The following is a 26,400-nucleotide window of genomic DNA, read 5'->3' as shown; positions in this document are numbered from 1 at the left end:
TTCAGCATATAAGTTACCTATGCACCTACTCTAACCTTAGCCAGTCATACAACTGACCCCACACCTACCCCAACCTTAACCAATCACATAACCACATTGACACCTGCAACAACCTAACCAATCTTAACTCACCCTTAGCCAATAGTATAACTCACGCCATACCCTCAACCTTAGCCAGTTATATGAACCATCCCTGACTTTAGCTAGCCATATAGCTGACCCCTGAACCTACCCTAACCGTAGCCAGTCATGTAACTGATCCCCACACCTACCCCACACTGAACCAGTCACATAACCACATTTACAGTCAACAACCTAACCAATCATAACCCACCTCTAGCCATATGACGTATCCCTGACTTGCCACATAACTGACCCCTACACTTACCCCAACCTTATCCAGTCATATAATCCCACATTTACACCAACAATTTCCAAACTTAACCTCATGACTTCATATGTTGAACAATCACACATGCCCTCTAGCCTATTATAGAGCCCCCCCTACACCTACCCTCAACTCTTGCCAGTAATTTAACCCACATTAACAACAGTCTCGACCATAACAAATCATATCACCCACCCATACACCTCACCGTTGACTCACCATTGGTAGTTTACTGGCTTAACCCATGTCTGTGAAACTAGACTGGGTTCTAATGTCTCTTACGAAATGAAAAACTAAGCTTCACAAATGGGACCACAATGGCACACATGTTCAATAAACAATTCACACTGGCTTCTATTTGCAGTCAGTCAAAAGTAAAACTTTCTAATGTTACACATTTAACATTTTTTGCAATTGCAGTTCAGCAAGGCTAAGCAAAATTGAGAGTTTATGAATTATACAATATGCACCGAAATCTCAAGGTTAAAGTTTTGTTGATGAGAGTCTCACTTTCTCTCCAGGAAGTGAAGTACTTCCAGTTCCCGGGAGAGCTCCTGATGAGGATGCTGAAGATGCTGATTCTGCCTCTCGTTGTGTCCAGGTAGGGGCTTCTCTCCCTTTTCTCTCCAAGACTTGTGGGCTAATTCCATGCATGCCAGCTGTGAATGCTAGCAAGCTAAACATTCAGGGCTTCTCTGCTACATTAATATTCACACCCCATCAGAGACTTCCTGCACCACAGCTTGGGCAACTAAATGAAACCAGGAGAGTTTTGCATTTAGATGCCATATGTGACTCTCACAACCTGAGGCAGTTGCTGGGCAAGTTAGCTTATCCTTAACTTCTTGTAACAAACTTTATGCTTTGTAACTGAATATGGATCAAATTAGACCAACCCTCTATTGTGTGCATTGTGAGAGAAGTGTTAAAAAGGGTTTAATTCACTTCTCTTGCATAAACCGTTTATAATAAATTATGAATGTAGGGCTCTTTTTGGGCTATGTTGCCTTGAGGCAACATTGATGGACGGTGAAAAGAAATGATATGCAAAACAAGATTTTTTGGTTAAATATGTTGAATGAAACTACAAAACAACCATGTAATTATCATTCATTAAACTCTGAAAATGCAAGAAAAACAGAGATCAGTTCTACTTCACCTTCTTATGTAAGTTATTTTCAAAGACATGCTCCTATGATGTAATAGCAAATGATCATTTAAAAACCAATTAAAAATTAACAGTTAAAATTTCAAAAAATCAGGATCGGTTCAAAACTGATTCTGATTCTGGTAAAATATACCATTTACTAACCTACATCACAGATTTGTCTGTTACAAGCTTTGAGACATTGGCAAATTCAAAACAAATAAACAAAAAAACACAGAAATAACTCTAAACAAAAAGTAATTTACATGTGGCTACATAAGTGATACTTATGTTGCTTCTAGGCAACAACCATATTTAAGTATTTAAGAAATTTCTCATAACACAAAAGCATTTATACGATACTAAATGTTAAAAGGATGTAAACTTGAGTCATCAAGTCATTTCTATAGCGCTTTGTACAACAGATGTGGTCAAGCCCCCACGGGCATTACCAGTGGCAACAGTGGTGAAGAAAAACTCACTAAGAGTAAGAGGAAAAAACCATGAGAGGAACCAAGACCCAAAAGTGGAACCTATCCTCCTCTGGTCAACAGCAGATAGCAAAAATATAACACAAGAGCAATATAAGCAGAGAATAAGGTTTGACCATTAGTATAAGAAATGGACAGGGGCATGCAGGTGAGGTTTGCACAGCATTTGTACAAATTTCAAAATGTCCACCAAAAGATACCAAGTACAAGTTTTATTGGTTTCAAAGGTTCAAATGCCTCTCGTTATTACTCTTAAATCCTTTTGTCACTATTAAATATGTTACGTCACTGAGGAAAGTTGATTTGTTGCCCTGAGGCAACATGATGCAATAGAGGGTCAAACACATTTCACAGGAACAAATACACATCCTTGACCCCATTAAGAAGAACAGGATCTAAGGCTGAGAGAATATGTGCAGTGTGGCACAAGAATGTGTCATTGCCTGCTAGCTTTTAGCATAAACAGGTGTATGTCACAGCTCTTTTTGAAGTTTTCCACTAGAATCAGAATCAGAATCAAAATCTTTATTCACCAAGTATCAGATATACAAGGATCTTCTCTTGGCCATTGGTAACTAATCAATGTGGCATTTGAGTTGTTTTTCTGCCATACTTATTATGCATTAGGCTGATGAAACTGTGCCCTTCGTGTATGTTTTGTTTTTTCCTTTGTAGTCCTTTATGCTAAGTGTTTTTGAGGCTAGCTTGATGTGAAACCTAAAAATGTGTGCTAGTGATGGGATTCCAAGAATCAGAATAAAAAGTGCTCATGTTTTATCCTTGTAGCCTTCATTGATGGAAACCCAGAACGCACACAAAAATTGCTCATGCGTCCTCAAAGGCACATGCTGGTATCATCCATGGAGCAGGTGAAAACCTCCTTCCTTTCAGAGCTTCAACCTTTCATGTGATGAGAGTGTCCCTCTTCTACTTGTAATGCTCCACTGTCCATCACGGACACCAAAGTCACCATTTTCCTAGTGTAAGACCTTTTGACCTTTTGATGCTTAATGGTGCACCATAGAAACCTGCCAAGTTCAAAAGCTTCAGAAGCTGTTGAGATGAAGGAAAGTGGAAATGATGAAAACACATATTCAGTGTAGAAGATCGCTGCTGTTGGGACAAAGCCTTGTATCTCCATTTTTGGCATCTTTCAGTTTTTGACATAATCTGAAAATGCCTGTGGCCCTTTCCATTGTCTACAAATTTGATGACCAAGGGACCAAAAGAAATGGCCAAAAATGACTTTGATAAAAGTCTGGTTCCATTGACTTACATTAAAAGTAAAGAAGGTTTTTTCCTTTACCTGTAAAGTTCTCATTTTGGAGATACAAGGTTTTGTTCTGACAACAACGATATACTGAAAGATATTATAAAGCCCTAACAAGATACAGGAAAAGTCTGAAAGATAAGAGAAGTATCATGTAGGATGGATGGCCTACACCTGCCCTGATCAGATCAGTCATCATAGAACGAGAGAAAGAGAGATAAAAAGAAGGTAAGAGATCATTGTCTGATAGGATTGAGCTGTGAGTTGTGAGATAAGACAGAGCTTGGTAGTTTAGCAGATCCTGACTGTTTGAGAAGTGCTAGCTTTCTGATTGTTGGGCACAACTGGGACACACAGTGCATAGCTACTTCTAAATTACATAAGTGTGCTGAGATGGACCAGGCAACCGAGGAGGTCATGGGCAGAACTGAGACGTGACAGAATCTTTCCTGTTTTTATTTGTCCCATTTGGGAGACCAGATGTAAAGGAATAAAATGGAAAACCACGAAAACAACAATCTTGGGTTTCTCAGCAGTTCTTCAGTCTGTTACAACCAAAGCTAAGCATCCATGCAAAGCCCAGGCATACTAGCAATTTAACAGCACAATTTCTCAAGCCAAACTACATTCAGTTCAGTTGGAAATCACTGTGACAGATGTCTGGAGAAGGGCGGCACAGTGGCGCAGCGGGTAGCGCTGTCGCCTCACAGCAAGAAGGGCCTGGTTCGATTCCCGGCCAGGTGAACAGGGTCGTTTCTGTGTGGAGTTTGCATGTTCTCCCCGTGTCTGCGTGGGTTTCCTCCAGGTACTCCGGTTTCCTCCCACAGTCCAAAAACATGCAGTCAGGCCAATTGGACATGCTGAATTGCCCCTAGGTGTGAGTGAGTGTGTGGATGTATATGTCTGTTTGTCTGCCCGGCGATGGACTGGTGACCTGTCCAGGGTGTATCCTGCCTTCCGCCCGATGACAGCTGGGATAGGCTCCAGCACCCCACCGCGACCCAGAAGGATAAGCGCTTTAGATGATGGATGGATGGATGGATGGATGTCTGGAGAGAACAAACTCATGGGCAAAACTTTGGTGAACATGCACTGACATGCATACAGTTTTATAGTCCACTCCTTCTACAGAAACTTACAGAGTCAAAACTGTACACAGTGGTGGTGGTAGGAGCAAGATATCTGAAGATGGGATGGGAAAAGTACCATTACAAAATGCTACTATATGTATTTTTTTCCGAATATGCTGTCTGAGATATTGTTATACTGTAATTTTGACATAAGGTTTTGGCCTAATATGTACATATACATTGTGGTGGAATACATGCAGGGTGTTGGAAGGCAAAAACAGTCCCCAAAGAAAACTTATTTTTTCCTCATTTGCTATATTTTACCATCATTAAAATTCCACATAAAATCTCAAAAGACCCAAGCTGGTTTCTCAGTGCTGTGAGACCAAAAATTGTTCTTGGCCCCTTTATTATTTTGAGGTTAAGACCAACATCAAAACCACTTTGGCTGCACTGACTTCTAGAGAAATTGAAGAGAAAAAGAAAGGCAGCATTTACATTTTTAGTCTAGCAGCTAGATTACATGGTTTAACTGTCATTATTTTGTGCTTGTACTGTTCATAAATGGTGAGTTAGCTAGATTGCTTAGTTTCCTCTATGAGATTTCTATGCAGGTTACAGTGTCTGTAAATCATGAAGTTTATTAGACAAATACAAAAATTCTATCCCACTTCTGACACCAGTGTGGCATCAGTGAAAAAGAAGAAGATGAATGAATTATTGCACCTTTAAAAGCAAGTGCTCTTTTATTTGTCAGGCAGCAAGAGAGAACCACTGTTCCGCACATGTCCAAGGAACTCTACTGCTTGGACACTGTGTGGTCACTGGGGCTGCATTTACAAGAAACTGTAGGCCCAGCAACCCCTGATGCAACAATATCAAACAATCCAGCCACAATAAAAAAATAGGATTTAAACACAATAAAAGCACTTTTATAAATGCTGACTTGCTTCTTCACCTATGAACATGAAAATTTTGGTTTCATAAATTATTTCCACTATACAAATACATTCCATGTTCCTAAAGGAAAACCAGACAGAAATCACATTTTTATCTGAGCATAACCATTGACTGTTTTAAAGAAAGAAGCTGCTGTGACTCTAACTCTTACACTGAAAAACAACATTAACTTTAGCATATTTATGTGTTCATGACAAAAACATGTCTTTTTTTGTATATGGAATGGTGTGAAATGCGGTGTTTATGGTAATTGACAAGGAGACAAAGTTAAAATGAACCAAACAGGATCTTTATTTGTGATAAAGTTCAACATCAGTGCAACTCTGTCATGAAATGATGGCAGTGCAGGAGGGTTTCTTCTCCAAATAAAATTTGATATGGACTTTGGATGAATATTTATCACTTGACATTGTGTTTGGCAGAATTTTAATTTACCAGTCTACCAGCATTTGCTGGCTAATGTAAACCTTGCTTTCTTGCTAGTAATTTGTACAGTTTCCTCATTCTCACCAAAATATCACTATAGCCATAGTTGAAACAAGTCAGTGCTAAACTGCTAACTACACCAAAAAGGAGGAATTGTTTTCACTGCCAATCTTCCATTTCTTGGTCATGTGTACTTCACAACTAACTGTTCTGTGGTCAGCAACTGACCATTGATTAAAGACTAACAACTGTGCATCAACTGTATACCAGTAAGGTGAAGCTACAAGGCTGGGGTTTCTGATAAAGTGGCCAGTAAAAGTCATCTCACAGTGTACATGAGCTGTTAGGTCAACTTAGGTCGGCTTTGCAAGGATTTTAAGAATTTTGAAGATTTTTAATAAAAGCTACAACCACTAAATTCAGCCCTAATCTTGAATGCTGTGCATGTTTTGTTTGTGCATGACATCCTAGTGTGACAAATTCATTTTTATTTTATTGTGCAGTGTGAGTACAAGCCACAAAGTAAAACTGGACAGATTAGCACTGGCTAGTGTTAGTCATCTACATAATGTATCATGGAATCATTTTTATGCAGAATAAAAAGATGAAAATGCAAATGCCTGAAATAATTGCTTTCACACTTAACTACAGTTGTTAATTAGTCAGAAAAAATTTTTTGAAGGTGATTTTGAGCCTACAATTATGTGATGATGGGATCAATGCAATGGGAAAAAAAGGAAAACTTTAAATTTCAGACGACGAGTGCTAAAAATTGCAGAGTAACTCAATTTCCAAAATAATTAATTGAATTAGGTGCAATTACGGTGCAGGTTAGTGACTTTTGCTCCACACACTAATGTAGTGGTCAGCCCTGGTCCTGGAAATATTCCTTCCAGTGGATTGCAGTTCATATGTCAGTCTGCCACACCTGCTCAAGACAACCCTCTGGGGTCTGAGGGCATTTTCTCTATTTTTGTATATCTTCTTAAATTTGCCTTTAAATGCACTTGCATATAACATGATACCAATATGTTTTGGATCAAAATGCTCCATTATTTTCATCACTTCTTTCCAAAAGCTCTGCAGCAACTTCAATGGCTGCAAACTCTTTGGATGCCATTTCTCCAATGTGGACTGAATGAAGAATGAAGGGTTTACTGTGTGATGAGTAATGGGAGTCCATTGATCAGTCAACACAAAATGTAGACGGACACATGAATCCACTAGTTCCACACAGTGAGAGGCCGCTGATGTGTATCTCAGCCCCTTTTCATAGCCTCATAACCCCAGATGTGAGTCACGTATGATCTCATGGTAAGGTGGAATGGAAAGGGTGACTGATTCAGGGCGACAGATTCAGGAAATGTTTGAACTGTATTTCTGTGCCGTATGTTCTCAAAGATAGAGAGACACTAAATTTGTAGAAACATTTACTCTCTATTGCACAATGTTGCCTCAGGGCAACAAACCCATTTTCCTTACTTCCTTACTCACTAATATTATCTGTATTTAAAGAAAATGACAGGGTTAACAATAAAGGGAACAGTTTGAGTATGTCAACAAAAAAGCATGTTCCTGGTTATACTATCTCTTAGTGGTCACGTTTAAACCTCTTTTTTAACATTATCATCAGTTTTTTTTGTTATGAGAAGTTGCAGAAATATGTCTGTTGCCTAGAAGCAACAAAGTGCGACAGTGGAATGGATTTGACCAATCACAAGCCAGTTGTCACTTCTTCAGGGAACACGCCTCTATATCATTCTTCCCATTGTCGCACAATGTTGCCTCAAGGCAACATACCCCAAAATGACCCCTGCACACATTATTAATTTTATTAGATGAGTTCGTGGACCCCAAGGAGTTATCTTCAGAAGGATATGTTTGGCTGGATCAGATGCTTTAGCATTAGGTAAAGGGGGAGGGGCAGCATGTTAGATGCAGTAAAGTAAGTCTCCAGGAGGAGGGTTGGTGACCACTGAGCTAACGCTCCATGGTGTTCTGCTTTGACATTTACGTCCTACAGATGCATTCCACATGCTGAGAACTGAAAAAGGGCACTACTTTGAGTGTGCATCTGTCCCCAGCATGAAGCTTGATTTAAAGCAGCAGGAATAATGTCACCATCTAGGCTGTGCCCTCCATGCCATCCTGAATCAGGAACACTCACAGTGAAGCATATTTTACAGATATGGCAGGTGTAACCTGACAGAACCACTCAAACACTTGTGGATAAAAAGAACAAAAAAAAGGCTTTACTGTTTGAATCATCAATCAAAATCATTGTCAAGAAACAGGCACAGGTCAAATCCAGAAAGGGCAGCAAGTAAAGACACACAAACATAACAACAGGCAAACACAATCCAAAAGGGGTCAGGCAAAAACAGGTGAGTCAAAATACAGAGGACAAGTCAAGACCAGAAAACGCAACACAGGCAATAAACGCTCAGTAGCTCTATAAAGAAGCAATACCTCGCACTGAACTGTTCTAAAAGCACAGGCTTTATACTGAAGCTAATGAGAGGTCACAGGTGTAACAGATCAGTACTCAGGAGAGAGAGCTCTGTGATAGGAGCATGGTGGAGGGTCAGGAGTCATGTGATCTCCCAGAGGATTCTGGGAGATGGAGTCCAGGGAAACCTCTGAGCCATAGGGGTGCGTGACAGCATGTGAGTGAAGTGGGAACAGAACTGGAAAATCGGAAATTATTATAATTATCATAATGATTATTATTATCACATTATTGTTATTTTTATCTTTATTATGATGGAAATGGTTTGCTCCATGATGGCAGCAAATCCATCTGCGAAAGTCATTTATTGATGGTTGGAGAGATATAATAATGATAATGATTGTACTAGCAACCATAATGGTAATAACAACAACAATAATGGAAAGGTTCTAATGGTATTTATTTGTAGAGACCTTTTTAAGAGCCTAAGGGTGGTTCCTGCAAAATGAGCATTACAGAAAATAGCACTCATAACATCACATAATTGCATACACTTGACCTGAATCAAAACTAGCCTTTAACAAGAACACAGCAGAAGTGAGTGGGATTGCAGTTATTGTGGGTGTTTGCATTTAGTGCATGTATTTCTTGCTGTCTTTCCATCTTCTCCATGAAGTGGCCAGCAGTCAGATGTTTATTTTAGGGCATGGTGGCTGGCTGCGCTAGGAAGCGTTATGTCCCAGAGACATGGCTGTAACAAAGATAACAACCACCAGTTAGCCAACTAGCCTCCTACATTGAAGCTGCCATAACTAGAAAATGAAAAATTGAATTGTTCACCTTTTTTTACCTTTTTTTTGTTTAACTGCCTAGCTGATAGCATACTATGGCAAATACTGGCTAATTAACCACAGGCCCACCTTGTACAGCACTAGGCATAAAAGTTTGTTGGGGTACTCTCAAAAAAAGGGTACTATCCCAGTAATTTTAATCCCCCAAAGTACACACAATGTAAACATACCCTTAACAGTACAGCATGGTTTTTACAGTACTGAGTAATGGTGCACTACATTCACTTTACCAGGAAATAGGAGCACATTTTTTCATTTTGTTGCTGCAATAGCTTATGGTACTCTTACATTAAGGTACTGAAGTCATGCTTTTGATGGGTGCATCTTCTGAAGGAACAAACAGAGCTGCAGGAGCCATGTTTTACTCCAAATTGTTAATTATAATAAGCTTCCATGGGCAAATTTGTAAATTGTGTTGGCACAGTCTGGTGCAGGAAGCTAAGATTCTTGCAGGAATTCAAATCACCATCTGGAATGGCACATAGTGGGACACGAGTTTTGTGGCAGAAATTTTCCAGTTGTCATTTGCACTGTGATTCGGCTTGTTGTTACCACCTCATATTTCCTTCCTCGTGGTGCTGCACCTTATACATTCATAACAGACAGCAGCTAAAGAGAACCAGCCCTTCACTCCCAGCATTTCAAATAGATACGCTTTAAGCATGAGATATACTGAATGTATATTAGATGATTAGATGAAGTTGTGGATCACACTGCTTATTTGCAAGACAAACCAGGAATGCATGATTAGCAACCAATTTTGGTGTTCAGTTTATGTATTAAACTGTGTTCATGCCCTTCAGTTTAATGATGAATTAAAATTAATCACAGTGTTTTGCTGCTTTGGTATGAAACAATTAAAATGATCAATGAGATTAAACTCTATTACTGACAGATTTGTTTTTGTGCTGCAATTAGCCCACAGAAAAGGTCATTTCATCCCCACAGAATCTTTATATAAAATGTATTATGGCACCGGCAAATATCCAAAAAGAGCCATTAAGAACAAGTTATCTATTTTTCAGCATCAGGACAGAAAACATCTTTAACTGAAAATAACAGAGGCACCTCAACAACTACATATGACATCATCAGTATTTAATGTGTCCACTCCTTACCTTTATTACAGCTGCCATTCATTTCAATGAAAAGTTCAGTCTGAGAAGCTGGTTGATCATTTTCTGAAGTAATCAAACACATTCAGTGGTGTTGAGGTCTGGACTCTGGGGTGGTCAGTCCATTGTTCAGCTCCTTTGTTTGATGTGTCCGTCTCCTTTTCTCAGTGAGGTTCTTCTTGACAGCTACACATCCTTTCAGACCCATAGCGCTGAGTCGTCTTCTCACAGTGGAAGGATGGACAGAAACACCTGTGGATGTTTTCAGATCTGAAGCAGCTTGATTTTCTCCTCTCTCTCAGAGATGAAAGCTTTAAGTGTTGTTTATCTGATGGGGGCAGTTTTGGTGTCTACCAGGTCTTCCAGGTGGTTGTTAAGGGGGTTAAGACTGTGATTTTTTTGTTACTAAGGCACTTACTAAGGCACATGTGTTAATACTTAGTGGAGGGAAGTTTATTGCAGGAATTCAGATCACCATTTGGAATGCCACACAGCATCCACGGCAGAAATTTTCCGATTTTTCTCATAACTTTCAATCATTTTTTGAATGCACGTTTTGGAAGCTTTTGTTTTTTTCCTTTGACTTTCTCCTTCCTCATACAAGTGGAGTATCATATCTAATCTCAGAAACATCTCCTAAAAATCAATAGCTTTTATACTCGAACTTGAGCTTCAGAGTTTTACACTAAAAGCTGTATATGGAGGCATGTTCTTTGTCTGTCCTTGTAAATGTGCTTGAAATTGAATTGATGTTTGTTTAAAATGCCTGCAGTCTTATTCTTGATTTTTTCCCCCTCTCTTAGAAGTGCTGGGGTTATTTTGATTGTATATATAGGCACAGATGGTTATATAGATTGTAAATGTGTTATTTCTTTGCAATATAATGCTTGCAATGGCGTGTTTAATGGAATTAACTGAAGAAAGAAAGAAACCACACTTGAAACTTTCGCCTCAACACTTAGTTCTGTTCTCTGTGATGAGCTTTCACATGCCACCATCTTACCATCTCCTCTCTTTTCTTGATAATTTCTAACAGTAAAAGTATGTTGTTCTCAATGATAGAAATCTGTAAAATTACAGTCATTTTATTTCTCAGAAATATTTTCATTGGTTCAACTAGTTATTCTGACATACAATAGTTTACCATCATAATAGCAGTAACAACTAAATGCATATGTCTGTGAAATAAAGCTTATTTTTGTGAATTTGCATTATATTTCTGTAAATTAACAGCAGATGTGTTAAAATACAGTATAAGTATGGATGATTTACAAGCATTTAAACTTTTCCTAGGAGTTGGCCATTACATTTTACAGTACTTTGAAAAAAAAATAAAAAATACATTTTAACAGTGTAGGAAAAATCGTAAAGGTGAAATATGAATTTTTTAAGAATGAAAGTTTTTGACTTTAGGAGGAACTGTAAAGTTGCAGAAGGGGAAAGAAATGCAAGAACTTCAGCTGGAGGAGTGGGCAGCTTCTTCTTGCAGTAGAAGGTCGAGCACCAGTTGATAAAGATCTTAACATGGAGTTTAAATACAGCAGATTAGAAAAAAACCCTTTTAATGTATCTTGTAGGTGAGAGGAAAAACTAAAACTGCTTTTCTTGGGGGGTGGAGGGGGTGGTGGTTTTGGGGCTGTTCCGAAAGTGCTGGAGTATCATGTGTACATGGACACACTCACGTTGCCTTTTGTTGCATGTTTAATGTCCATTTTTTAATAACCGGTGATAGTTACCAACTGCCAGATAGCTCATGTTTCTGCAGGACACATTTCAAACAGTCCATCATGCCCCCCCCCAACTCCAAGCTGTTTTAGAGCTCTGTTTTTCCTCTCACCTTCAAGAAACATAATCATCAGGGTTTGTTTCTCTAGTCTGGTCCATTTAGAGTCTTCATCAAGTGGAGGCCAACCTTCCACTGCAAAGAGGAGCTGCCCACACCTCCAGCTGAAGTTCTTGACATTCTTTCCACTTCTACAGTTTCACAGCTGCACCTACAACCAAAATCTTCAGTCATTAAAAGTGGAGGGAAAAAACAAACACATGATGTAGTTTGATATTGATCTAATTTAAACAGAAACTCTGTGAAGCAGAGTCTAAACCACACACTGTATATGTGCTTGTAAGTAGAAGAGGAGATGTAATATTATGATTTGACCCTTAATAATGTCACTGAGAAACCTTCTCAAACTGGAGAACATAAATGGTGCTGGTGTTGGAGTTTGTGCTCAGTATCCTGTAGGCTAGCTTTTTTACTTGGTGTGGAAGTTCTTGCTATAGTTTTAAGACATCAGCCTAAACAGTTACCATACAGGCTACTGCTATTGTAAATTATAATTGTTATTGCTTTGAGGTATATAAAGTTATGTTTTTGTCAAAGTTGTATTTCATCAATATATATGTTTGTAATGTAACCACAAGCTCAAAATCATTTAAGCCTCAGAGACTCGCTGTTGCAAAGTTGCAACCCTTGTTGCACATACGAAAATCCAGTATATGGTCATTTATGCACATCATATCATATCGTATCATAAACGGTCAGGCACATATTTTAAAATATATGTAACATATATATGTAACCTATAACGTATATGAGACATATATTTTAACTGTATTGGGATATATATATATATATATATATATATATATATATATATATATATATATATCCCAATACAGTTAAAATTGTTAACATATATATAGGGAGTGGTGTAAAGCACACCGCCACTGGACTCTGGAGCCGTGGATATGTATTCTGTGGAGTGACTAATCACACATCTGATGGACGAGTCTGGGTTTGGGGAATACCAGAACGTTGCCTGCCTGATTGCGTTGTGCCAACTGTAAAGTTTGGTGGAGGAGGAATAATGCTATAGGGGTTGTTATTCAGGGGTTGGTCCAGAACCCTTAGTTTCAGTTAATGGAACTTAATGCTTCAGCAGACCAAGACATTTTGGACTATTCTATGCTTCCAACTTTGTGGGAACAGTTTGGGGAAGAACCTTTTCTGTTTTGTTCATGACTGAGCCCCAGTGCACAAAGCAGCTCCATGAAGGCATGGCTGGGTGAGTTCGGTGGGGAAGAACTTGACTGGCCCTCACAGAGCCCTGACCTCAACCCCATCAAACACCTTTAGGATGAACTAGAACAAAGATTTTGAGCCAGACCCTCTCGTCCAACATCAGTGTCTGACCTCACAAATGCTCTTCTGGATGAATGGACAAAAATTCCCACAGACACTCTCCAACATCTTGTAGAAAGCTTCCCAGAACAGTGGAAGCTGTTATAGCTGCAAAGGGGGACCAACTCCATATTAATGCCTATGAATTTAGAGTGAGAGCTCAGGTATAATGTATAGGTGTCCCTATACTTTTGTCCATGTAGTGTGTGGGACCTGTATGTCCATATTTGATCATTATAAGCTGGACATAAGGAAAATCCATATATGCTAACATATGTCATATATTTTAAATCCACATATCACCATATATTTGTATGGGTGGTATCACTTTATAACACATTGTATTAAGGTGTAATTCTTTATTCAATAAAGCCCATATCAGGCACTTCTATGTTGTTTATCTACTGTTCATTAAGCTTATGAGCTGTATTAGTGCATCATTGGTGGTATGTTATATGAAAATCTCTAACAACCACTTTGTTAGTTATGATAATGTGTTTTTATGCTGGCTTTTTACTTCTTGGACTGTGAACTGTTCAAACTCTGCTTCTACATCCAGCCATGCTTGGTCTTCGTGTTACAGCTTGTGTTGAGGGTTAAGCTCATGGTTATGTTTCACGGGGGAAAGCATTCCTTGCATGTAGGGCTTGATTTGTTTGGCATTTGGTGTTCAAGATCCCAGTTATTATAATGAATGACTGGAACTGCAGTTATAATCTTCTTTGGAAATAATATCTTTTTTTGTTTTTGTTTTTATGCATTAACCAAATAAGCTGTATTTTATTTGAGTAATAGATAATTATTAGCAGCAGGCCTAGTGTGGAAGTGTGCAATTACTCTGCAGATGGTAAGGAATTTTCCTCTTTGAAAACAAAAAGTAACCTATGATGGTGAACTCTTAGGTAGAAAAAGCCAAGGATCACTTTATGGAATCAGTGTTTGAAGTGAACTGATCTTCATGCTAGCCTGTTCCTTTCCTCATTCTGGTTGTTGTTAATGAAAAGTGGCAGACTGAAAGGTACCACTGATTCCATCTCGTCCAAACTGCTTCAGGTGGACATGACTCTTAATTGTCCATCTGTCAGATGAAGGACAGACTGAAACTCTGGAACAGCTTCTCCAGTGGATGGTTTAACTGTTAGTGACAGTTGCACAGGGCCTTACTGCACAATGAAATGATTTGAAACACAGTTTGTCTGAAGACTTTTTAAGCTCTTCTCAAGAGATAAACACTAAACTCTCAACTAAAAGTTTCATAAATGGAGCTCGCTTTGTGCACAGGGGCACAATCATGCTGGAACCATCCACTAAAGCAAAATGTGGGTGGTTTTACCCTAATTATCTTTGAACAAACCTCAAATTGTGTTGAGTTGCTCAGTAATCTCTGATATGGTGTGATTATGTGGTTTCTGACACTGTATGACATGCTGTCATCTATATAATAATAATAATCATAATATATTTTACATCATTGTGGCTTAGTGTCCAAACCCACTTCGACTCTAGAAGCCATTAGAAAAGACAGAAGAGACAGAGGGCACATGGGTCATTTGAACAGTCAGTGACTCAATTAGACCCATAAGAGCAAACAGAGTTAGATAATAATGATGAATATAAGCTTCAGGAATAATACGTCTACTGAGCTTCAGCTGTTATGGAAGACCTGTCAGACCCAAAGCATCTTACATAGAGTCAGTTAATGAGAAACAGTGACACATAATTGGAATCATAGACATACAACAATAGGCATTATTTTCTGATGTTATCCAGCAGACCACACACTGCCGTAACAGCTGTGGTGGTATTGCTGGTCTGTTTAATACTTCAAACAGCACCACTAAAGTGTCCAGTGCATTTCAGCAAATGAACATTCTTGATTGAAAGGGTAAGTGAAGTTGGAGATGATGAATGCTTACATGATTGCAGTATGTAGGCTACAGTATATACCACAAAATCAAATATCCTCGACGACAGAAAACAAATGTTCATCCAAGCAAGAATTAGTTTTTAGTAATACGAGTAATAGGATACTAGTTGTACATAGTGTATACTAGTAGTAATGGATTGTTTGGTACTGTGTATATGTATATATATGTATATATATATATATATATATATATATATATAGTGAATAGGACACAGTTCCAGACACAGTACAGTGTAATGCACTGTTTTGGGGCATATCTGAAACTGTGTCCTATTCACTATATAGTGTACTGTTTTGGGGTGTATCTGAAGCTGTGTTCCATTCATTATATAATGCGATTATATAAACGTAATTATAGCCATTTCTCGTGCGCTATATATTGCACTGTTTTGGAGTATGTCTGGGACTGTGACCTATTCACTATATATTGCACTACTTTGGGGTATGTCTTAAACTGTGTTCTAGTCACTATATAGTGCACTGTTTGGGGTATGTCTGGAACTGTGTCCTATACATTACATAATGCGATTATATAAACACAATTATAACAATTTCTTGTTCACTATATAGTGCGCTGTTTTGGCGTGTGTCTGGGACTGTGTCCTATACATTATATATTGCACTACTTTGGGGCATGTCTTAAACTGTGATCTATTTACTATATAGTGCACGATTTTTGGGGTGTGAAACTGTGGCCTGTTCACTATATAATGCAATATTTTGGGATGTGTCTGAAACCATTTCTTGTTCACTATATAGTGCATGATTTGGAGGTGTGTGCAACTGTGAACTGTTCACTATATAGTGCACTATTTTGGGGTGTGTCTGGAACTGGGTTCTTTTCACTATGGGTTTGCCTGAAATTGTGCCCTGTTCACCATATAGTGCACCATTTTGTGGTTTGTCTGGAACTGTACCCTTTCCACTATATTGTGAACAGGGCCCATTTTCCAACATAGCCATTTTCATTACCTTTAAAATGATTTGCACAGTTTTAGACTTTGGCACATTTTATCTTTAGCCATTTTTCTCTTGCACTGAATTAAATTTACGTTCATCCTAGTTATTTGAGGATTTAACTTCTGAAACGTCGCCCATGAAGTCTGTTAAAACAGCTGAGTGATTAACTCTCAAAAATCTAGACTTATTGTTTTGCTAAACAAAAAAATACATTACACAATTATTGAAATGTTATTACATATTTAATTACATAGGTATGTACTTTCTGTATTCACAAGCAAATTTCTGCAAATTTTGATTTCTCCTTTTTATTGAAAAAAAAATAAAAAGGACAGCCAATGTTAAAAGCACAGTAACCAAAACAACCAGTTTAATTGTGAGAGAAAATGACAGGCTGGAAAATGGAATGTAAAAATGAATTATTACTGTTTTTGGTGCATAAACAAATACAAAAACGCTCATGCAAAATGTAGGCTATGTGCCAGTCGAGACTTGACCTTTTCTTAACTAAAACAAGCTGTTCCGACAGGCTGTTCTGTGTAATGGCCGCATTGGTGAACACGTTCAATCTTCTGAGACACCATGACCTTCACATGGAATGGAGAGCAGACATGATGGATGCATTGAGTCCAGAGTTATTAATAAACATTAACACACTGCAAATATGCACCAACATTAGGTTTATGGCATTGCAACCCAAGAACACCTCTGGACACATATGCAAATGGTCAGGAACTATGTGAATACAAATGGACAAAGCAAAGCAAAGCTCAGTTTGGAAAGAATATGAACTGCTGCTGGAAATCTTGGTAAAGATCCAGTTTCCTCTGTGGACTTTCACTGGACCATATGATGCTAATTTCTTGTGATTGATGTTTGGAGATTGTTCTTTTGTAATTCTTTTGGGAGTTTCAGCCTTGGTGGTTTAAAGATGAATGGGAATGTACGCTGATTCATCATCATAACTTCAATCATTCATATATAGTTCACTCACATGGCAGAAGTAGATGGTGGGTTTGTATTGAACCACAGGTATTATTTATGGCTTGGGGTGAGATACTGTGGGTCATGTTTGGCTCAAGAAAGCTTTTTTTTTAACATGGCCTGCTGGAAAAGTCATTCCAGTGATTTCTTACTTCAGAATCTACTGGCTCAATAAAGTGAAATGTTAATCAACAAATACATGTTTTATTTCTGAAGTTTGCTTCTTTCATGTGGAGTAATACCAAATAGACATGCTTATGTAGTCTTTGACACCAGACCAGGCCTACAATATAAAGAAGGATAGTCCCCTGCACTTTCTTCTTGCTTCCAGACCAAACATGCCAGATGAATAGATCGTTTGTTGTGTTTTGACAGCATTACATTGTCAGGGATAAGTGTATGCCCAAAAACAACAAACAAATAATCAATAATGACTAACTCATAAATTAACTTAACTACAAAAACACAAGTACAATTGACTGCACATTTTAAGTCAAAGCTTTTTCCCCCCTCATATTACTCCTCCTAACTTACATTTGACTAGTATTTTGTTGTTAGGACAATGAAATACTGTTTAAGTTAAGCTTATTTAGCAAAAATGGTGAACATAGTTGCCTTTTTATAAGCTGAAATTGCTCGTATGTGGGTGAGGGCTGTCTCCCTTAGACTTCTGACAACACAGGGCATCAAAAATTCATGACCTCTTGTCTCCTGATGATCATGAGTTCAAATCCCAGTGATGTCTGCAGCCCTTTTAATTTCAATAACTTTTTAACGACCAAAATTCTGGGGGATCTAGCTGACAAGTGGTGATCTAAGCCTTCGAAGCCACACCTCCCTTAGCTTTGCCTCTGATGTGAAGTAAGTACAAAACTTTAGCTACAAAGTTACACAACATCTGGTGGTCAATCTGGGCAGGAAGATGGAAGCAGAGGTGCACTCAGTAACACTTTCTTTTACAGTGCCCGTACGTTCTAGGTAATGACCTAGTAAGTGTGAAGTACCAACCCAAAGTACCAGATAATTATTTTGGGTAATATGATGGTAAGTTCAGAGAAAGTTTAACCAAAATGCCAAATAGGTTCTAGACATTAACCCCTTAAAATCAAAAGCTTATTACATACTAAGGCTTATTATTCAGTAACTACAAGGACATCAATGCAAAGTAACTGAAGTATTGAAGTGAAGTGATAGAAGTGTGTAATAAAACTGCATTCCAAAGCTTAGGCTGCAGTCGAGGTAGGACGGGTCCTCGGTAGGACAGTCCTATGAAGACTCCTCCTTAGTAGCCTATTGGTCACACAAATCAAACTGTCCAAATGGAGCTACATGGTGACACACTCTTGCAGTTGCAGTGCAACATTTGTGAGGGAACTGGTGAGAGAAAATGGAGCCCATTGCATTGTGTTTGGTGCTATGGTAGTTATTCGCCTGCAAGCTTATGTAGCATGATAAACTACATATTAACAAACACTTCTGATTAAACTATGATATATGGATGAATGCTTTAATTAATGAATCATTTTACACTTTATTAGGTCATGAAGACGGATTCAAAGGCATAGTTTTCAGCCATTTTCGTGGTGCTGTTTTTTTTTTTTTCTTGGCATCGTTCATGCACAGAGAACTGTGGGTAACCGAAGACCTGGAAGGATGCATTGGATGCGTTTTCAAAATCACTCAGAACATAGGCCGCATTTCTAGGCTCTATACGAAGGGACCTTTACTTTGGAACAGCCTTCTATGATATAGCAGTCGAGAAATGCAGCCTACCTCGGCTGCAGCCTTGGCTTTGGAACGCAGCTTTTGGGCCTGCTGATGGGCCCTCATTGAAGGAGTTAACTGAATAAGTGTGGGGTAGAGTCTCCAAAGTGCTGATCTAACCAAATTACCTTGTAATGACTCATAAGTTCTACCCATTAAGCTGATAAAGCACACAGTCAAATATCATAGCCATGAATAAGCAGCAAAGTGGTCAGTATAAACATACACTAAATCTCACTGTAATGTAACACATTGAAGCAAGTAAATCAAAAACACCTCCAAGGACTTGTAGTTTGTATCTCACATTTACCTGTTTAATACCTGAAATTTAAGGGGCTGTAAAAAATGTTTTAACACTCAGCAGAAGCAATGTCACTATATTAGCACATCCACCCTCTTGCTGGAGAATAACCTGTAAGAAGGGAAAGCGAGCAAGAGCAGCGAGTCTCAGACCATAAAAGTGTGAATGTCCCATATGTGAAAACTTGGGCACATTTGATTAATTCATCAATCTATTCATTTGAATGAGTGTGTTTCCACTTTCCCATATGTGAATCTGCTGCCAGTCAACAAGGATGTGGCACATTAGAATAATGTACCAAACTATTGCTTTAAACAAATATATTTCCCATTTCTCATGTGTGAATCTGCTGGCAGAGAATGTTCAGCTTCTTGGCAGCTCGGCCATGCAATCAGGGTATACAGATATGAAAGAGCATTTTCATAATCTGGCGAAGATCAGCCCTGCGCTCTTGTAAAAGCTTTAAAGAATAATCTTACTCAAGGACCCGTTCCCCTCAAGGATGCCGGAGGCTGCTTTTGTCAGATTGTGAATTTACATTGCTATAATTTTGCGATCGTATTTCTTCATCAGCTGAATAAAAAAGATTCTTTGCAACTTACACAACGCTTCTATTGACAGATCCCTCTTCTCCTTTCACTCCTACTCTCCCTACCACCTCCTTCTCCACATGTATGCTAATTAATTGTGGTCCTTCCATCCACTTCTTAAAATCATTAAGCCTCTTTGATTAAAACCGGAGCTTGTCGAAGGCAGAAAATGAATTTGTATTTTTCAGAAAATGAGTTTCCCATAACTCTAAGTAGCCCAGTTTGGAAGCCACAAATGAAAGGGAGGTGTTTTTTATTGTATAATGACCTTGATAGCTTTTAAAAGCACTTTAGTTACAAATGCATAATGCCACAGGACACAGACCACAAACACAGGCAATGGCAATTAAAGGAAGACCAAAGCCCATTTGGAGCACATGTAGAGAATGAACATGGCCATGTTTTCATGTTGCAAAGACCTAAGGAGAACCAACACGGCTCTTTTATACTAGAGGTCAATAGGCAGCAGGTGAAACAGCAATCTGATGACATTCAGTATCTGGCCAAATATGTATGGACACCCCTCCTAATTACTCCAAGTGATTCAGCCACACCCATTGCTAACAAGTGTATAAAAACAAGCACATAGACATGCAACCTCCATAGAGTAGAAAGAGCCATACTGAAGAGCTCAGTGACTCTAAATGTGGTGCTTTCATAGGTGCCACTTCTGTTAGATCTGCCCTAGTCAACTGTAAGTGCTATTATTGTGAAATGGAAGCATCTAGAAGAGTGGAGCCACCAAGTGCTGAAGCAAGTAATACAAAAAAATTGCCTATCCTCTGTTGAATCACTTATTACAGAGTTCCAAACAGCCTCTGGAAGCAACATTGACAGAACATCTGTGCACTGGGAGCTTCTTGAAATGGGTTTCCATGGCTAAACAGCTGCACACAAACCTAAAATTACTATGCACAATGCCAAATGTCAGCTGGAGTGGTGCGAAGCATGCCTGTACTGGACTGACTGGAGCAGTGGAAAATGTGTTCTCTGGAGTGATGAATCACATTTCACTATCTGGCAGTTTGCTGGACATATCTGGGTTTGGTGGATGTCAGAAGAACAATACCTATGGGAATGCATAGTGCTAACAGTAAAGTTTGGTGGAGGAGGGATAATGGTCTAAGGTTTTTTTAGGATTTAGGCTCGTCATCTTAGTTCCAGTGAAGGGTGATGTTAATGCTACAGCATATAAAAACATTTGCTCATCTGTTCCAGCATGACTTAGCTCCTGTGCACAAAAAAGGTCCATAAAGACATGATTTGTCAAGTTTGGTGTGGAGAAACTACAGAGTCCTCACCTCAACCCAACTGAACACCTTTGGGATAAACTGGAACATTGATTGTGAGCCAGGTCCTCTTGTCCAACATCAGTGTCCAACCTCAAATGTTCTGAATGGGCACAAATCCCCACAGGCACACTCCAAAATCTTGTGGAGAGCCTTCTCAGAAGCGTGAAGGCTGTAATAGCTACAAAGGGGGTCAACTCTATTTTAATGCCCATGGTTTTGAAATGGGATGTCCAAAAAGCTCATATTGATGTGATAATCATGTGTCCATAAACATTTGCCATATAGTGAAAGTGAGTTTAGACTCAAGGGGGTTAGTGGCAAGGAAACATGTCAATATCATGGTTCATGTAATTTGACCACATGCTACAGATTTATAAAGCAATATTTTTATATGCATTAATACATTCGTCGTGAATTTGATATTCATGTCAGGTGACTGACCAATAAAAATTGACTCGAGGGGCAGATCCAAAAGAACCATCATTTGTAGTGATTTTTATATTGAAATACTGGTAACACTTTCTATGAATGTCACCTTTGTAAGCATCTATAAACATATTCATAACATGTTATAATGCATTCATAAGACATTATAAACATAGCTATAAATATTTATAAAAATGCATTGTGTTATAGCCATGTTTATTATGCATTATGAATTGTTAACATAATACATTATAAGTACTGATCATAACAAATTATAAGAGCTCATAAGTTGTATTAGTCCGCTCTAAGTAAAGTGAAGCGTACTGTACTAAAGCCTCCTCCAGTGTTCAGAGTGAGGCTTCAAGTTGAAGTATTTACTGAAGGATTTACTGAAACACTAAAACATACATAATAAAGCTCATTACAGGCTTCAAATGTCAGAGTTTAAACTAGAGCTGCCATCAGTGTTTTACCCAATGTGGGAAAGTCAATGTACACCACCGTTAGCTTGGTATTTGTCTTTACTTTATGCTCTCCAAGCTGGGACTGACTTCATTGGCACTGATACATGTTATTTACACCATTTATAATGCATTATATTAACAATTCATAATGTATAATAAACATGGCTATAAAATGTAATTCAGTGTCATTCTTTTTTATAAATATTTATAACCATGTTTATAATGCCTTATGAATACATTCATAGAAAGTGCTACCGAAATACTTTTATTGTTTTCACAAATATTATTCGCAACATAATAGCTTATTCATCTGAAACAATAAACAAATAAGGAAATATACCAACAGTGTGTATTCCTTTAACACAGCATATCACGGCAAAAAAGTGTCATGTCCTGAGAGATACAAGTCAAGCTATTTTTCAGACAAGCAGGCCGGGTATGTAGTTTTCGAGAACCACAAAAGGAAGGGCAGCTTGACTGACATGAAAAAAGAGCAGTCACAGAACATTTAGCGAGATGTGCACAATGAAAACAAACATGGACTACAAATGCCTGAGAACATCTTGTTTACTAGTTGCATATGACAATAACTTTGAAAAATGAGATATCACGAATGCCTCCTGGTTGAGCAATTAAGCCTGTGCCTTGCTCTGAAAGGCCTACTGTTAAGGAGATGCAACTACTTGCTACTAGCGTTTAGCTTAATAAACAATCATTTGTTTCCCAGCGGGCAGTGCACAGACCAGTTAGAATTCCGAAAGAGAGGCGACGTTCTGAGAGCTGTGGTGGTTTTAGCATGCAGTTTACATCAGACAGTCTGTGTACTTCTGTGTTCAGATTACCTGAGAGTGAAACCTACTGAAAGAAAAACTCTATAGTGCGCTTCTCACACCTCAAACCTCAAGATCTGCCACTAGAACCAGCCCCTATTAGCAACTACTAACAATGTTTTCACTGATGTCTGGAGGACTAGTTGTCTGCATTTTTTGAAGGACTAATACAACTAATAGCCATGCAATTTCTAGTGCTAATCATAGATGTAGGTTAATGGATTGAAAAGGGGCCTAAGAGACATTGTTGGTTTCATTTCAAAACCAACCTTAACACACTCTGAGTAGACCCTCAGCACTGAACTGTAACCAGACCACATGCATGACTTGCTTGCAGGTAACTTAGCAACTGGTGGCAGAATGAACCTCCCAAAGCAGCCACGAATCACAATGTGGCAATTTGTTTCGTCAGGCACTGGTGGCCAAGGACAGCTGAGATATGGACAATTACTCTCCACAGTGTATCGTGTGCTGAAATATATTGTTGTTGTACTGCATGAGTAGCAGCATACTGGGAGTTCTCCTTCAGTCACTCAGCAACACGTCCAAGGAGATAAGGGCAAACCTCACTTTTGAATGGATTTCATAATTAAGCATGTTTGTTTGCTGTCATGTGTGTAATGGGAAACACCATTATGCAGTGTTGAGGCTGTTTATGAACACATGTCAGTCTGCTTATCGCACTGTAGACGGTGCAGAAGGTAAATGTGAAGGTTAATGAGATGGAATGTGAAGAACAGCAATCACTCCTTAATGGTTTGAGGCACATGCTGATAGGACGTGCAGTCTGGCCTGTTGGGAAGCAGTTATTTACATTCATGTAGATTATTCACAAATTACTATATGGATATTATTTTTTTTAATAGCTTTACTTGCTACATAACTTTGACATAAGCATACTTAACATCGTAGGAGATGCTTTCATGAGTTGCCATAACAGATAATGTCCATTTATACAACAATGTTGTGTTACATTACCGGAAACTGTCAAGACATATGTGGCATCATTTGTGATGTCATGAAAGTTATGTCACATGCTACTTTGTTCTAATAATTACCTTCCAATTAGCGTATTCTTGCTTTCCATCCTCTAGTTAGCAAATATTTTTGCTAATTTCTTTTTTTGTGGTTGTTGTTGTTGTTGCTATTTGAGGTTTTTCACATTCTTTATATTGTCCCTTCTTATTGTTACGGAGGCCACAACCACTGGCCACTTTATCAGAAATTTATCTACCATGCTGCATACACTTAGAGATTGTAGCTCTGTGGATCTGTGGATGCACAGTTTGTGTTGGCTATCCTCTAGCCTGTCATCCGTGGTCAGTTTCTGACCAAAAAGACACTCTTGGCTGGATATGCATGGGTTGTGGTTCACTTCTGAAATGGCAAGACTAAATTCTACACAGGTAACCTTAAATGAAAGCAAATCTGCACTTTAGCATCATACTCATCATTTCACTTCAAGTCCAATACCCTGAAGTCCAGCACCAAAGCAGACAGAGCTGGACCATTCTTCAATTACTGCATTGTAACAAACAACAATGACTGTAAGTAGGCTGACTCAAAAAATGAACTTAAATGAAACAAGATTGATTGAAGTATGTTAATCTGAGTGATGGTAAATTGTTAAATGCTTAAAACATATAACAATCATAACAATAAGCAATCAGGCAGCACAATGGCCAGTCATGATTTTTAACTTATAGATAAAATCATGAAAAGTGCAAATAAGCAGTCTGATATGGAGAGACTAAGAATACTTCAGAGTACATTCATTATCTTCAGTAATTCAACTTGAACATGAAAACAAGGCGAAAGCAGTTTCCAATTTTCATCATCAACATCCAGTGACAGCAACAATGGCGGCAAGATCCCACCAATGAGTGTGTCTGGATCATTCTGTCGAATTAGTTCACAATTACCTGTGAAATCACATTTTGGACTTATGAAAGACTTGGACTTTAGACTAAAATCCTTTTGCTTTGAGTGGTCCTACACTTTAACTACATTTGTAGGCACTAAGAAACAATAGTTATGGCTCCAAAACTTCACCAAATGTTTCAGTAGTCATGTCTATATTTTGTCGAGGGTTGAAATAATTAGTTACCAAAATAAGTTTTATCAAGAGAGTCATTGATCGAACTTGACATTTGAAAGCTGTATTTGAAGAGCTAAAGCCAGGAAGTCAATAGCAATAACCCGCGAGCTGGGTTTCAGGCTGGAATTATGGATGGTTCGAAAGGCTACGCAAATCACCTAACGGTGTAAAAAATGTAATAATTTATCATGTCAATGTGTTATTAATGCAATTTAGACACCACAGTTTAAGACATGAGAGTCTTATACACTGATCAGGCATGACATTATGACCAACTCCTTGTTTCTACGCTCATTGTCCATTTTATCAGCTCCACTTACTATATAGGTGCACTGTGTAGTTCTACAGTTACAGACTGTAGTCCATCTGTTTCTCTGCATACTTTGTTAGCCCCCTTTTACCCTGTTCTTCAGTGGTCAGGACCCCCATGGACCCTCACAGAGCAGGTACTATTTGGGTGGTGGATCATTCTCAGCACTGCAGTAACACTGACGTGGTGGTGGTGTGTTAGTGTGTGTTGCGCACAGCATTAAACTCTATGGAGTCTCTGATTGTGTTTTGAATATTTGAAAGTAAACCTACACAAATGTACTTCTGCACTTACCACTTTGCTGCTTAACTGGCAAAAACTACAGTCAATAAATCTACAAATAGCTTGAAAATAGAAAAAAAAGTGCCAAAAGCATGAAATAATTAGAAAATTATAGTCAACAAATAAATAAACAAAACTCAGTGCAGAAGATAATTTGTCATTCAATTGAACAAAATAATTCAATCCACAACTGAATGTGAAGATGAACCTAATGCATAAAACCAGACTGAATAATGTGAAATAATTCAATTGCAAATATGCTAATCAGAAACAAATATAGACACAGCAGAGAGATGTAACTTGGACAATGGGAAAGAGCCACTCAAATCACATGATAATTTAGGGAAAGAACATTGTGTTCATCCTTAGTTGGGGAAGTAAATGTTATTTTCTGCTTCATCTCTTCTGTTTCACTGGGTTTTACCAAAATTCATAAAATGTGCCTAAAATGATTTAAATAATCAAAGCTTGTGAAATCTGAAAAAACCCACCTGGAAGGATCAATCTTGCACAAATGCTTTAGTAAAAGTCTATAACAGCATCCTTGAGTACAGTTCAGCACTATAATACATCTATTATAATATTTATATAAATAATTACATACATACATACCCTTCCCTGCACTCAGCTGGATGAATTAAACATCTACTCAAGAAAATAATAATAGATTACCAACCTCATTCCCCCCTTTTACATCTGATGAACACAGATACAAGAAAAGAAATACATGTTGACCTTGAAACATGCTGCTAGGTTTGATTAATGAGGAACTCTGAGTGTTCTGAAAGAAATTCAATATAGAATATGTCATTATCCATTATCAT

General features: G+C 38.3%; 1 protein-coding gene across 1 annotated transcript in view; it reads left to right on the top strand.

The window, feature by feature from the left end:
- Positions 1-26,400, top strand: part of slc1a7b (solute carrier family 1 member 7b) — a 90,442-nt gene that overhangs the window by 19,418 nt on the left and 44,624 nt on the right. Inside the window, 1 exon segment of the mRNA XM_036591144.1 lies at positions 910-989. Coding sequence (XP_036447037.1) covers positions 910-989 — 80 coding nt within the window.

Source organism: Colossoma macropomum, unplaced genomic scaffold (assembly GCF_904425465.1).
Source record: "Colossoma macropomum unplaced genomic scaffold, Colossoma_macropomum, whole genome shotgun sequence".
NCBI lineage: Eukaryota > Metazoa > Chordata > Actinopteri > Characiformes > Serrasalmidae > Colossoma > Colossoma macropomum.
This window is presented reverse-complemented; position numbering and strand designations above follow the sequence as displayed.